At 37.6% G+C, this 15,454-nt stretch overlaps 1 protein-coding gene across 5 annotated transcripts in view; it reads right to left on the bottom strand.

Moving 5' to 3' along the window:
• Positions 1-13,787, bottom strand: part of LOC140166592 (putative transferase CAF17 homolog, mitochondrial) — a 35,110-nt gene extending 21,323 nt beyond the window's left edge. For 4 of the 5 annotated variants that reach the window (XM_072190088.1, XM_072190092.1, XM_072190090.1 and 1 more), the window contains exons 1-5: positions 13,645-13,787; positions 8,570-8,892; positions 7,680-7,826; positions 5,363-5,552; positions 265-411 (exon numbers count right to left, since the gene is read on the bottom strand). In XM_072190088.1, the coding sequence (XP_072046189.1) occupies positions 265-411; positions 5,363-5,552; positions 7,680-7,826; positions 8,570-8,875 (790 nt within the window). In that variant the 5' untranslated portion in view covers positions 8,876-8,892; positions 13,645-13,787. The remainder of the gene's footprint in view (positions 1-264; positions 412-5,362; positions 5,553-7,679; positions 7,827-8,569; positions 8,893-13,644) is intronic. The other variant, XM_072190089.1, reaches the window with a different exon arrangement.
• Positions 13,788-15,454: the final 1,667 nt, after the last annotated feature.

Genomic DNA, 15,454 nt, shown 5'->3' with positions numbered 1-15,454 from the left:
AGCCCCCTTGGCTACACCACTGCCATCATCATAAATATTGTTGTGATCACAACATATTGATGACTAGAAGCCAAGTATAAACTATCTGTATATTATTAGGTCAATAGCAGGGCAATGAAACCATTTTATCCAACAGAGCAAAGCCTGTTTTGCTTTATGATCGCTTCTTGTAAACCATGTCCCATGTTATTATACAGGAACGATTTATAGCAAGCGATTATTCAGCATTCTGTTATCTCATATCATTATGAACACCATACTTACCTCCATTCATGAAGGCCAGGTTTGACTCAAGCGGCAGAGCTTCTGCTGGAGGTAGATCAATAACGCCTTCTGGAACGCCCCATCTGAAGCGATGTACTGTGTACCAGTCTGTAGGACACTCTTTACATTCAGGCAGAGCTTCACTCACTGCAAATTCAATCAACATATTTTATCAAAATTGTATTATGAGAGATTGCCAATAGGGAATTACAAATCATGTATGATCGTAAATTATTCTTAACCTGGAATAACAAATTTCATCCATCACTGGAAATTGAACCTGGGACCACTGGGTTATCTATTATCTAGCCAGCACTCTCAACTGAGCTAACAAAGGTATTTTCATTCCGCAGGGGAATTCAAACTTAAATAAACAACATCTTTGAACATTAGAATGAAAGTTCATCTGTATTGGTAGTAAACATAGTTTATAGTGGTTCAAACCTTTGATCACAAAACAAAAATTTGCGTACCTGGAATTTTCAGTCGAGGATCAGCAGACTGGCAACCCAAATCCAAATTAGGGGTCAGTGACCTTTCGGACACTTGGCCCCAAAATATCAGAGTGAACCAGCCATTGCTGAACAGAGAGGGCCATACAAGCTACAATGTACCTAGAGTCTACGACCCTATTTTGGGGTCAAGTGTCAGGAAGGTCGCTGACCCCTAATTTGGGTTGCCAGTCTGCTGATGAAAGTCAAAGTATCAACTGAAAACTCCAGGTACACAAATTTTTGTGTTGTGATGAAAGGTTTAAATCACTAAGGGCTGTGCAATAATTATGAGCCCTGGGGAGGGTAAAATTGGGGGGGCAAGAAATTTTGGCGAGCCAAAGGGGGGGGGCAAGCAATTTTTGGCAAGCTGAGAGGGGGGGCAAGCGATTTTTGCATACATTCATGGGGCGCCTTTTTAATAAAACGCTCTAAAAGGCTTAGGAAAACAGTACGGAAACGCTTAAATATGCAAATTTTCCTGCTATCTGCGCCGCAACAGGTATATAGACCATTTAAGGTTTGTAAATTGGGATCCCAAAATTTGGCATGCAAGGGGGGGGCAAAGAATTTTTGGCAGGCCGAGGGGGGGGGCAAGTGATTTTGGCAGGCCGAGAGGGGGGGGGCAAGCGATTTTGGCGAGCCGTTTGAAATTTTACCCTCCGGGGAGCTCATAATTATTGCACAGCCCTAAACAACATCTTTGAACAGTTCTGCAGTTTTTGTGTCCCTTGCAAAATTGACATTTTGTACTGTTCCCTGGTTTGCCAAATGAGTTACAGTGAAAATTTACATCGGTCTTTCCTGCCCAGCAATGATATACAGTGTACTACATGTATATGCCTAAAGGCCCAAGGCCTCCAAGTACCAACCTGCTGACATGTCAGGTATACCTATATCAAGGGGTTACACAACTACCTGAGCTTACAGACCTCTAGGCCCTATATATCTGGTTCACAGTGACTTAGTGATGGAAACAATTATACCTCACAATCTCTTAAAACATAAAAAATGTATTTATAAAGCAAATAAAGTTTATTACATACAGAATGACAAAAGAAATAAAACAAATAAGATGCATTTATTCAACATAGCTTTAAAATCTCTTCAGTATAACAGTAGGGATCTCTGCGGTAACATAACCCTGCAAAATATTGACAAGCATGAAATGTTCACATGCAGGAAAATTTCGCTAATTTCTGGAATGCAATTAATCTGTGACATTTTCATGCTCACAAATATTTATTCTTCATTATTAGGAAACATACAAACTAGTGAAAATTATATGTCACAGAAACATAGGTTCTCTCTACGATGCAAAATTTAAATGCCACAAAATATACTGCTTTACAGTATTGTCTAGCTGCCAGAAAATGCTGACCTGGATAGCAATGACCCAATAGTACCAACACAGTGGCCTTATTTTGCCACTGGCAGCAGCTGACAATGCAAGTCCCACTCAAAATATAACTTTTTCTTCCCCAGAAATTGTTCCTATTCAGGACATAGGAGAAACACAGGATAACTTATAGCCTGCCACAGCATTCTTATAGAGCTTTATAGTAGGGCTGCTAAGAATACGCAATTGCGTTATTTGCGCCGCAATTTGCGTATTTTGGCTCCAATTGCGTTTTTGACATTTTTGAAAAAATCTAAAAAAAAAAAAAAAATTATTTTTTTTTTTTTTTGCGATTTTAATTTTTTTTCCATGGATTTGGAGAGTCCCTGGACCTAACATCAAGTGCTACCATCATTAAAAAAATTTAAAAAAATAATTGGAAAAAAGATACAAAAAAATTACAAGTTTGTATCCAAATGGGACCAATTTGTAACTTGTGTTAACTTCAAAATCTATCTAAGATATAGACTTGTGTACAAAACCAATACATTTTTATATCTTCAATAGATTATGCAGTGAACACAAGTTACAAATCGGTCCCATTTGGATACAAACTTGTAATTTTTTTTTTTGTATCTTTTTCCAATTTTTTAAAAATCAACCACAAATGATTGCAGAACCTCACTCTAGGTCAAGGGACTCTCTAAATCCGCAAAATATTTTTTAAAAAATGCAATTTTTATTTTTTCTTTATTTATTTTTTATTTTTTTTTTTTTTTTTCAAATTTTTTTAATGATGGTAGCACTTGATGTTAGGCCCAGGGACTCTCCAAATCCGCGGAAAAAAAAATTAAAAATCGCAAAATTGATTTTGCGTTTTTGGCGGATTATTGCGTTTTTTGGAAAATCGGGGTGCGTTTTTTGGCCTCCAAAATCGCGTATTCTTAGCAGGCCTACTTTATAGGCTTTTTAGCCTGGCTTGAGCATTCTGTTTGAGCCTGGTCCCATTAGGACCCAAGCGTGTCTCACAGAGCAACCGTTTTAAAACAATTAAACAAACTATGAGTCAAAATAAATTCAACCCCATCTGCACAGTTCACTGACCTCCATTCAACAAGTGTCGCTCAAAGTTGACCTCATGTTGTGGCATTTGATTTATTTTGTATACATTAAATTTAAAGGGCATATACAAGTGCCAAATCATATTAGGGCTAGGGATAAGGAACTGATAGTTTGTAATTTTTGAGAATCAATACAAGAATCACAAGGCCCTCAAACTGACAGCTTCTAAGGGGTGTGTGCAATAATTATATAATTATGTGTACCCCTGGGGGTGAATTCTCAAAATGGTCTGCCAAAAACGCTTGCCCCCCCCTTTGGCCATGCCAAAAATCTTTGTCCCCCCTTCTGGCCTGCCAAAAATCTTTGGCCCCCCTATAATTCACCCCTGGGGGTACCCATAATTATTGCACCACCCCTAATAATTTCATGTCTTGTTGATGTTGTTGACATAGCAGGGAAAAGAGATATGTTGGGTTTCTAAAGTTGTACTACCAAAGTATTATATAGTGATGTACTGCCAAAGTAGTACAGTGATTTTTGTCTGGACCTTTCAGGTAATACCCATGGGAAGTCCAGTGTGTAACTACAAGGTTAAACAAATAGTGCATATTAGAGGTCACAGAGAGGGTAAAAAGACTAGGACAGTTTGCATTGTACTGTAGTGAAAACAGGCACCTAGTAATTTACCTCATTGAAAATAAATTGAACAACTTTTATGCTGCTCACAAAAAAAAATGATTTGTATGTTTTAAAAATGGCATAATAAGGGACCGTTCACAAACACTTGTAAGGGGGGGCCTGATGCCAAAAAAATTTATCGCAAAAATTTCAGGGCCCCCCCTTTTTACATGAAAATTATCGGTCAACCCCATAGAAAAGCATATAAACTCAATTTTCCCTGAAAAATTTCCCCCCCCCTTAGGAGGGTCAAAAATTTTCAGGGCCCCCTTTTTGCATCAGGCCCCCCCTTACAAGTGTTTGTGAACAGTCCCTAATACAGTGAACACAACACACTTTTTAAAATCATCTGATATTGTTTTATATTGTTTGAAAAGCAAGAATGTTCAAAGATATTGTTATATATAAATCAGCGATGATAGTGATTTGACCAAAACCATTTTGAAAATAATATTAATACAGACAATTGCGAGCCATAGGGACTGTAGCGACAGGAGCGCAGAGCCTCACGGCCAAAGAAACTGGAATCTCAGAAAAATATTATATTAATGCTGATTAGGCCTGGCATTTTCGGGTAATTTTGTACCCGGGTACCCGCTGCAATTTTCGAGCGGGTAACGGGTACCAAATTGCAAAAACAAAAAAAAAGCGTATTGAATTTGAATGCATTTTGAAATCATTAATAGACTATGACATGAATACAAATTATCAATTTTCATATTAAAAATAACAAAATATCTTGAATTTTTTTTTTTTTTTTTTTTTTTTTGAATTTCGGTACCGGGAGGGTATTTCCTACCGGGTAATGTAATCTCGGCGGTACCCGTTTACCCGACCGAAAATGCCAGCCTTAATGCTGATGCATGAATCCTATCATAATTTGACCCACTTTTGCCATTGAAAGTCACCTTATAAATGATGCTTGATGAGGACCCCTTCATGTGAACTACAGGCTGTTGCAAACTTGCAACCCATTCCCATTAAAGAAATAAGTAGAAAGAAACAAAACATATACTAGAGAAACAAGTAAATGGAAGGAAGAGAGAATAAAAAGATGGCAGAAAGGATGAAGGAAGAATATATGGATAAATGACATGAAAAACTTAAAATGAAAAAGGATCTAGATGATGATGATTTGTTGACGACTATGATGACTATCATAACGAGGACAGAAATGACAGACAGGACATAAGGGGGCTATCATTTACTTCGGAAGGTGGGGTCCCAAATTTACAAAAAGTCAATGCCAATAAAATTGCAACCCACCCCAATTTTTGTAACAAAAATTGTATGACCCCACCACCGATACCTTACTCCCTAAAGAGGCTAAATTGTATTGAAATCAGTCTTTTTGAATAATATAAGCACACTATCTGTGGTCATCTTGTGACTCCCTACATTTTGGTCATCAAAAATTTTATAACCCCCTATTTTCTTTCCAAAATTTATGACCCCCTTGTATATTAGGGACCCCCTTCCAAAGAAAATGATAACACCTAACAGCTGACGAACAGTGGGAAATACTTACATGTAGCTGATTCCACATCTGTCTGCGTAACAACACGTTGTGCAAAACCTCCTATCCTCGGATCATTGACTCTCATCAAGATGTTTGAACCGTTTGTTTCTGTACCAAATGTGAGGGGGGTGTCTTCATTACTGTCTGGGTCAAAGACTACCCATACCTGGTATTTGTCACCAAAGTAGCTCACATCAGCCTGTTACACATCAAAACATGACTACAGGTTAATTTGTTCTACATTGTACAATGTATGTTGCTTTATACCTATAACAGAGGATTAGCGTTTGATTTTATTATTTCGTGATCCTAGCATCCTCTTTTTATGACAATGAATAGATACCCACAAAAAAAGCTCATTCCCAAAGTTTCAGTTGATTTCAATTTTGCGTTTGCTAGTTACGCATGATTAGGTGTCATTTACACTAAGACAATGCTAGAACGTAATACAAATTTCGTGATATTTTTTGCTAAACACCAATTTGTGGTAGCTTTTGAAATGCCTTCAGACTAAATGATTAGAGGGATTCAATCATGTTGCACAGTCAGTGGTTCATTAGCAATTAACAACAATGCACCCACACGTCCATGTTTTTTAGCTGTATTAAATAAAAAGTGGATTGTTCGGAAAAAAAATCTGGACATTTTCCAAATGTAATATTTTTTAAAGCTTTTGGTGCTATTTGAGAGAGAAAAAAATCCTGACCCACCCCTCCTGGCAAATCTGTCTGCCCATAGAACAGGGTTTTTTTTCCTTGCCTTACAGGCATATCATTAACAGCATGAGATTTAAAAATCACTGGTGATTTAAACACTGGTAGCATTTTCACAATTGCCAGTAATGATGATGAAGAGTTGCTAGTTGTGTACAAAGGCTAGGTAAGACCCCTTCCAGGCCCGTACGCAGGATTTTTTTTGGGGGGGTGCTGATTTTGAAAAAGTGGACTTTTTCCAAAGGGGCGATTTTGTAAAAGTGGACTTTCCCCCAAAATTTGGACCTTTTTGACCAAAAAACATAAAAACCTGATTTTTTTGCTGCATTCACGCTTCATAAATTCTTAAATTTTGGGACTTTTGTATACTTTTGGAAATTTGGGGAGGTGCGGTCGCACCCCCCGCACCCCCCCTGCGTACGGGCCTGACCCCTTCTGTAGTACCGTACTGACTCGAGTATAGTCCCACCCCGTTTTTGGGTGAACATTTTTCAAAATTGGGTGGTGGGACTATACTCGATTTAAAAAAAAATGCATACAAATTCAATGCATTTTGAAATCCTTCATAGAGTATGACATGAGTACAAATTTATTCAAAACACATAGGCCTACAATTTTTTTTTTAATCAACCATGAATGATCCTAGCATTTAGCTATAGGTCCAGGGACACTCCCAAGCCGAAAAAATGAATTTTTTAATTTCTGAAATTTTTCGAAAATTTGGGGGTGGGACTTTACTCACAGGTGGGACTATACTGCCAGAGGTGCAAATTGTGATTTCTTCCTCAGGAGCAAGGTTTTTAGGCTCAAGATTTCCTCAATCATACCAGACATAAAATATGTTTGTTCTGCACTTCGAAAGATGAGAATAATATTGTAACTTTACATAGGATGTTTTTGAAGAGACTAACAAGTAAAATCTTTGAAATTTCAAAAATGGCTTTATTTGGGAAAGTGTGCGCGCGCGCGCAAAAATTTGGTATTTTATACTAGTTTGGCCAATGATTGGTGTGAATTCACTGGGACATATGGGCTCCTTTCCTGTTGCCCCCCCCCCTTCATTTTTTTTTCATTCGGAGGAAGCACTTTTCTCTTTCATTTTTGATACATTGAATTCCTTTATGACTTTTTTCCATACAATCCTCATTGCCTCACTTTATAAATTTCCTCAGATACCGGTATGTGCCTTATTACCACCTGCCACAGATTTCCTCAAATATGCATTGTTACTCATATCCATATTCTGACACCAACACCTTCCTCTTCTAATACTTAAGGCTCTTATTTCTTGAACAATCATTTGAATTCCTCAATATTTTGCACAAGTGTCTTCCTCTCTTCCATTCAGTAGCTTCACTGCTTCACCTATTACTTATTATCTATTTGCTGAGATTGTTTTCCTCTTCAACCTCCTCCACCTCTTCTTCTTTCCTCTTCCTCTCCTCTTTTTTTTTCTCCTTCCTCTTTTTCCTCTCTTTCTTTTTTTCTTCTAAAGGCATTATTTCCTCATTTCCTAGGAGCGGTGCTCCCCGCTCCCGCACAATTTGCATCCCTGCTATACTCGTGTCAGCACGGTATTTGATAAACTCAGATATCATATTCCCCATACGTACCTTCTTTCTGACTCTGTAGACCACCATATGCCTCTGTAGATCTGTTGTTACTGACTTATCACATTCAATCAAGAAGCACTGTTCTCCTGGTTTACCTGTACCTGCTTCATCACAATGATATACCATCACATCATACAGAACACGACCCTGCAAATAAAACACAACCAATCACCAGTTTGCAGAGAATAGAGTCCCCGAGGCCAATTCCGCTGTAACGGATGTTACAGATACATGCAACTTGCAACTTTTAAGTGATTAGCACACCTGTTAGGATAACACTTTATTTCTTACCTAGCATGCTACTAGTACACACTCTAATATTCATGAAATGAGCATTTGCCATTACGGACGTTACGGTAGGCCTACGTGAAAGTGCCTGCCTTTTCAAATGACATACATTGTATCCTTAAATCTCTGTTCAGTTAGCCCTGTGTTTTATTTTTTCTGTTATATTGAGCAAGCCCTGACTCCATTCTATGTAAACATGAAAAGCAAGTCTGAAATTAATACTCCTGTATCGTGCTACGCTGTTGATTTAGTGTTATGGACATTACATTTTATCTCACATGTAACATATAACGTTATTACAAAATGAAAATAGATACAATAGATTTTGGTAAACGGTGAAACCAGAGTGGTGTGTTTACATGTAAATTCAGCGAAGCCTGCAGTTTTCTACAGGCTTTTAAATGACTTTGGTCTTTGCTAAAAGCTGGGTACCCCTAAGGTAGAATAATAATGCATTACCATACCAAAGGTAGCGAAGCTTGGCTGAGCTCAGGGAACCAATTTGGCTGTCTTCCTTAACTGGACAATAAAACATTAACACACCAAAACTATGTTTCTGTACCGTAACAGGTACCGGTACATAACATATACACTGTACTTACAGCTGAACTTAAAAACATTGTGTACATGACTTTTTGGTTGTTGAGAATGTTGACATCATTAGGGACCAGACCCTGGATCAAATCGGCTGCATCACTCCCTGCCACACGGAGTATACTCCTGTCACGGAGCTTGGCAAACTTTGGTCCTCTGCTCATTTGGACATCTAGCTCTGCAGCTGCAGCACTCCTGAACCTGTGTTGCTGGGATGGTGTAACAGCTGCACAACGCACCACACAGGACGGGGGACGTATCCCTTGACGGATGGCGTTCAGTAATATTCTTGACATGGCTGCTGTCGGTGGCATTTTGCTACCTCATGAATCTGGATTAAAGAAAAAGAGCAACAATGTAAGCAATGGGGTAGATAAAAGTTTGGATTCCTACGTGACATCACATGGTATAAGTAAAAAGTAGATTGAACAATTATTTGGTGGTGTTCAACAATGTTTATTCACATAAAAATATATACGATTACTGACGTTTCGTACAAATGTACTTTGATAAAAGTACTTTATCAGAGTACTTTGATAAAGTACTTTTGTACGAATAACGTCAGTATATATATTTTTATGTCAAAAAACATCGTTGAACACCACCAAATTGTTCAATCTACTTTTTAAGCAATGAGGTACCTCCTATAGGATATTTATTTTTTTATTCTGATGAATACACTCCTAGATAGTGAGAATCAATCAGAGCAAGTGTTAGTAAATTAGTAATATTGTATATAATTGCAAAGGCATGCACACCGCATAGTATGTGCAGTGCTTTTGGACGCGTTCATTTTTCTTGCGGATGGAGGCATTTATATAAATTTGTTTGCATTTTTCAACATTTTTAGTGACAATTTTGTTATAAAAACTGCAAAAATCTCTGGATTTTTTTAGTCGTGTATGAAATAGATTAAAATAAATACGTATCACCTGTTACTCGACAAATTGTACAAAATACTGCCCAAGTTGTACTATGTTGATACGTCCAATCAGAGAAGATGAGAATCTCTGGTCCAATTGACTCCCCTCTTCGGGGCTCATGCATTAGACGCATCAACATCTCAGTATGTGTGTGCATTATTTTGTACAATTTCACCCCCAACAAGTGATACGCATTTAAACCTATAGTAAACTAAATATTTACAATACACTTGTATTTGAAGCCCATATTGTGCAATTTTATGAACAAGCCAATAACAATTGAGCTGAACAGAAATTACCTTTTTTCCACAGATCTGATCCGGATAATTTAAAAGTTAAATAACAGTCAATATCCTATCCGATGTGATATTAATAAAAAAATTACATTTTGCGGATTTCAAGAGTGTCTGGACATTGAGCTATTGCTACGATCATTAAGTGGTTGATTTTTAAAATTTTTTGGAAAAATAGCCACAATACATGTATATTACAATTTAGTATCCAAATATAATTTGTGTTTACTGCATGAATCTATTAAAGAACATTTGAAATGTACATTTTTCCCCTGTTTGGAAGAGAAGAGTACGTACACTGTTGTTATTCAAAATCTCCTTGGTCATACATGTATACTGCTGCCCAGATTAATAGCCCATTGTTGGCTATTATACAAATATTAACTGTCTATGAGTGTGATGGTCGAAAATATAATCACGAGGTGAAAGATGGATTGTTCCATTCCACAAGCCGGAACGGTGAGTGGAATGGAACAATACATCTTTCGACCATTACACAAATTTAAGACAGTTAATATTTGTTTTATATCACTCATACATAAATTCTATTACTAAAATACTGATTAAGGTAGGAAATACATCAACATAACACCATGTTTTACGGTGCATATACTTCACATTTTGGGGTCCACCCCATAACTAAATCGGCGAGTCCAAGAGTCAGCGCCTACGGACTTGGCGCAGGCGCACTCTGACAAAGCACATGATGGTAAAGACTATCACACGTGGGTGGTGGTAAAAATGGCAAATGGTAATCAACCAATGAACTGTCTAGAATTTATGTATGAGTGATATAAAAATGACTGGCTCACAGACACCTTTCTTAAGGCACATATTAGCACATTTGAAAGCCTGCAACAACTATTTTAACTATTCCAACTTCAGCACAAATCAAAGTTGATTCTTGCAAACCTTAGTTTACACAGAAGTTGAATTGTAAGAATCAAATGATTCCCGCAAATTTATTCTGCAAGAATCAAGATTGATTCTCGCACTGTGAAACAAAATTCTGACCCTGCAACACATCGCGTTTGTCAAAGCCATATTATAACATTTGCTGAGGAGTATAATTATATTGTACTTTATTTTAACCAATATACCCTGCAAAAATCAAGACTCTAGGTGCTGTAGTTTTAGGAAATATCTGAAATTTAGAGCCAGATTCTGAAAATATGACATAAGATTAGCTAGAATGCAACTTTGCAGCTTTATATCTGTTCAGAACAAGAAGTTATGAGCTACCAAAGTTGGTAAAAATCACCAATGACACTCGCGAGTGCCAAAAAAGGGGGGTCTGGGCCAAACTTCAAACGGCCATTTCTCAAAAACGACATGGCCTATGAGCCTCATAGTATGAGGCCAAATTTTTGTATGGGTTCATTGTGGCCACAAAAGATTACTCTGATGGAATTTCATCAAAATCTGAGAGGGTCACCTGGGGACCCCTGGTTGATTTGATATGGACTGACCCAATACAAATTTACATTGAAATTTAAAAGAACCGCTTGCTCAAGGAAACCTACATAAATATGTTGTCTATACTTCACCCGACCCAAATATATGATTTTTTTGGTGATTTTAGACTCGCACATGGAATTTCAGAGGGATTTTGATAGCAGTTCCATTAAAAAAAGCTGCTATCGTCATGAGACTAAGATCTAGAAACACCCCCCGAAATGTTTTTTTTTGGAATTTTGCTAGCTGAATCTTTTTGATGAAAGTCAATCTTTCTGCGTGTTTCTACTGGGGAACGGTTGGCGGGTAATGTGGTTTAGTTTAGAGTGTTACCGGTTAATGTGCCCAGTAGAAACAGATCGGTTCAGAGTCAGAGTGGTTCAGAGTGATGCGGTGTGGACACCCGGCAACCGTGATCCACCTCAGTCATGAGGTAGTCCATGTGGTGTGACACCCGGTATTTCTGTCAGTGGAAACACAACGGTTAACGGTTGCTGGGTGTTGAACTTCTTTTATGTAAATTTTATGTATCACATCGTGACCTTAAAAGCAGTTTGGGGGTCAGGTAAATACTCTCAGTACTTCCGATACACACCACAACCCTTATTTTAAGCATCAGGAGAAACGTGCTGGTTGTTGCCTGAATCGGAAAGTGGGTTACCAGGTAATACCGGGTAAAAATACAGAGTGCTCAGTGTAAACACGCAGTTTGAGTAGATGTAACTTTGCTACGGAAAGTGCTATGACAAAAAGGTTTTCAGTTTTGGCTTTCTTTACTCAAGGGCTTTAATTTGATATATAAAATGATGCAGTTTGATGGCAAATTTTAATTCACCTGGCATAGGCCTACCTACATCATGTTAGATCAATAACAAAATTAAAATTGTGTCATTTGTGACGGAAATCATGCATTTATCATGGAGTTTTAAACAAATAAATGTTATATACCTAAATATGGTTGGATTTTTTTCCAAGTGTAGGGATACTTTTTTTGTCTCCTGAAATCATCCCCGGGAGATTAGGGGTTCATTCATAGGATTGAGGGCATAAACAGCGATCATGCCCGAAATCCTATGAATGAACCCCGCCCCCGTTCTGACATACCCAACATTTCTTAGCAATTCAATACAGATGAAAATAATAAGGATTATAAGTTTAAATAACATTTCCATACCGTTTTCCTTCATAATTTGGAAGAAAATGAGTAGGCCTACTTGCAGGAAGCATCTCGACTCATGAGGTCAACGGCCGGAGTCAACGCGTAATATGTGTCATCTTTTGCGCTCCGCGTGAGATGGGCGTGGGCCGTGGTGACATCCGCGTGTATGCAACACTAGTTAGTATTTTTTTCGTGGATTGTGTTAATTGGGTTCCAACGCTGCGTGATATGCCCTGCGTACTGGTCAAGGCGCAAATCCAATCAGAAACGTCGTTATATCGTGAGTATGTATGAATAATCATTCATAATCATGTAATTGGACATGATGATGTGGGTACGTGACGTACGTGATAATGGCTATGTCTATATGATGCATAAAGGCAAAATAAAAAAATAAACATGTTTCACGTCCCTCCGCTTCCTTTTTGAGGTTTCCTCAAATATATTTTTATTTTTGAAATTCAGTTATAACTTTTCAAAAAATATGTCTAGGAAGTTGGAATGCTTTCTATAGCCTTGACTGTTAAGATACAAGAAACATTTTAGGAAGGTTTTGTGATCATTGGAGGGGTGTAACTCTCAGAACAACAAATAAAAAAGGGCCTCCTTCTTTTTCCAGGCATTATTGTATACGCTAAAACAGCTCTAAGTATGGGTATTTTACACCAATTTTGCGATAAAAAATAGAAAATAAAAAGCCCCCTCCTCCTCCTTTTTTTCAAAAACCCGGACGTGAAACATGTTTTATTTTTTACTTGGCCTAATGTAACTTGTAAATTTGTAAGTATTACATGTATTAAGCTAAGCATGTTAAAAGGGCATTTCGTGATCCACAGCCTCGTCCCCCACTTTTCTCAAAAAAGTTGAGATTTTTATATCACTGGAAACCTCTGGCTACATAATGTTTATGTACAAAATATTTCTTGCAGATTAATTCGTTTAGCAAAGATATCGTGAAATTTGAATTTCGTTCTGGTGCACCAGAACGAAATTACAATGCATTGTCTATGGAGCAGTGTAATACACATAATCATGCATAACTCGCGAACGCAAAATCGGAATCAACTGAAATTTTGGGAATAGGTTTTTTTCGTGGATATCTATAAATGAAAAATGACATAAATAGAGGATGGCAACTAGGATCACGAAATACTCCTTTTAAGCTTACAAACATGCAAACATTTGCAAACATGAGAAACCCGAACTTTTGATGACGGTTTCCGTACATAACTACATGTACTTCTTGTACTTACAATTATTTTTCGAATAATATGTCCGTCCCTCACCTATTTCATCAACGCGACAATTTTCCAAGTAGTGGTCCAGGGTTCTGTAACCTGCCCTACTGTGGTATTTTCCACAGCACTGGGAAAGCTGATTGAGTCCCCGTGGGTCAAATATCCAGGTAGTAAATTTAACTAAAATGACATAGTCTCCATAAAAGCTTCCACGGAATATAGAACAGAAATGGCAAAGACGCCATGGAAACTCCTACAGAAATAGCTAAGTCGCCACGAGAGTGATCACGTGTATGAGGGCGGTATAACAAGTCCATTTTATTTTACGCCGTGGTAACTTTGTCATTTTTGTAAAAGTAGACACGGTAGTCTATTGACCCAGTCGCTTAAAACGTATTAAAATCGTATTAATACTGGTTGCACTTGCTCATTATAGTCTTCAACATTCAAGAAAATAATGTGTTATTAAAAAAATTGTCTGAAGATAAGCCGGGCCTGAAGATAAATAGTAACACATAATTGACAAAAATTGTTAAGTTAATTAATGTATAAACTGAAGGTATTGGCAACATTTTTCAACTTGAAAGGGATATACTCTTATTTGAGTAGATATGAAGCGAACAATATATATTATATTTACAATCGAATTGTATCCTCCTGTCGTTTACATTGCACACAATATAAATGATAGGCCTATACTTAATTATAACTCATCAGACACACCAAATTGCATTCTGAATACGAAGAATATCCTTATGATCAAATCATTTAGATTTTTTGGGTGGGTGTGCATTCTGAATACGAAGAATATCCTTATGATCAAATCATTTAGATTTTTTGGGTGGGTGTCGTTCTGTACTGGCAAGAAGAAGTTTATGTTCACTAATTCATCTGACCCCGGGCCACGAGGCTCCCAGTGTCATCTCAGGTCAAATTACTAAAAGTGTCGTGTGGATATGAAACTTGGTAGGTACAGTCAACATTTAAAGCCAAATTTTTGGAAGGTCACCCAGGGGTCATCTGAGGTCAAATTAATAAAAACTGTCGTATGGGCATGGACCTTGGTGTGTAGGCCCTACAGTCAACATTTAGAGCCAAATTTCTGGGAGGTCATTTTGGGGTCACCAGGGGTCTCTGAGGTCAAATTAGTAAAAACTGTCATATTGGGCATGAAACTTAGTGGGTACAGTCACCATCAGCCAGGTAATGATCGCGCCCGGCCGAGAACCGCCAAATATGGCTATTAAACCGCTTTGTAGGCCTAATGATTAATATTATCATACCGCATGCAGTTGATAGCATCGTATTATCATGACTGTATGCCTAGTATTATGACTCAGAATTGATGTGAAGATCCACTAACCAGTTATCTGATTATTAGAAATTAAACCAAATACATGGCCAGTAGATCTTCCATCTGAGACGGGGAAAGACTCAACAGAACAAACGGAGAGCAAAATATAACTTCACAAATTTACTTTAATTTCTCATCAACAAAGTGATCACAATAATATAATAGATGAGCGAAACATTCTTAGTTCATCCTCCGACTATGGCTGGCTGACAACTGCCCAGAATAATAGTCCGGGGTAATTGAGGAGAGGACGCCGCGGAGCGATATATATTTAAATTAGCTATGGAAAGCAAATAGCGTCATAACACACGCCCTGCCTTTCTGGAATTGGCGCCTGACAATTCTAATTTTAATAATATAACTTTTTAAAATAGCAATTTGAATTGATCAACCTATGATTTAAAAATATATATATCTTTTTAACATAACTTTAACATCAGACAACATTTCATCAAGTAACTGCATGACTAA

The sequence above is a fragment of the Amphiura filiformis genome, chromosome 12, assembly GCF_039555335.1.
Source record: "Amphiura filiformis chromosome 12, Afil_fr2py, whole genome shotgun sequence".
Lineage (NCBI taxonomy): Eukaryota > Metazoa > Echinodermata > Ophiuroidea > Amphilepidida > Amphiuridae > Amphiura > Amphiura filiformis.
Note: the sequence above shows the minus strand (reverse complement) of the source record. Positions and strands in the feature narration are given on the sequence as shown.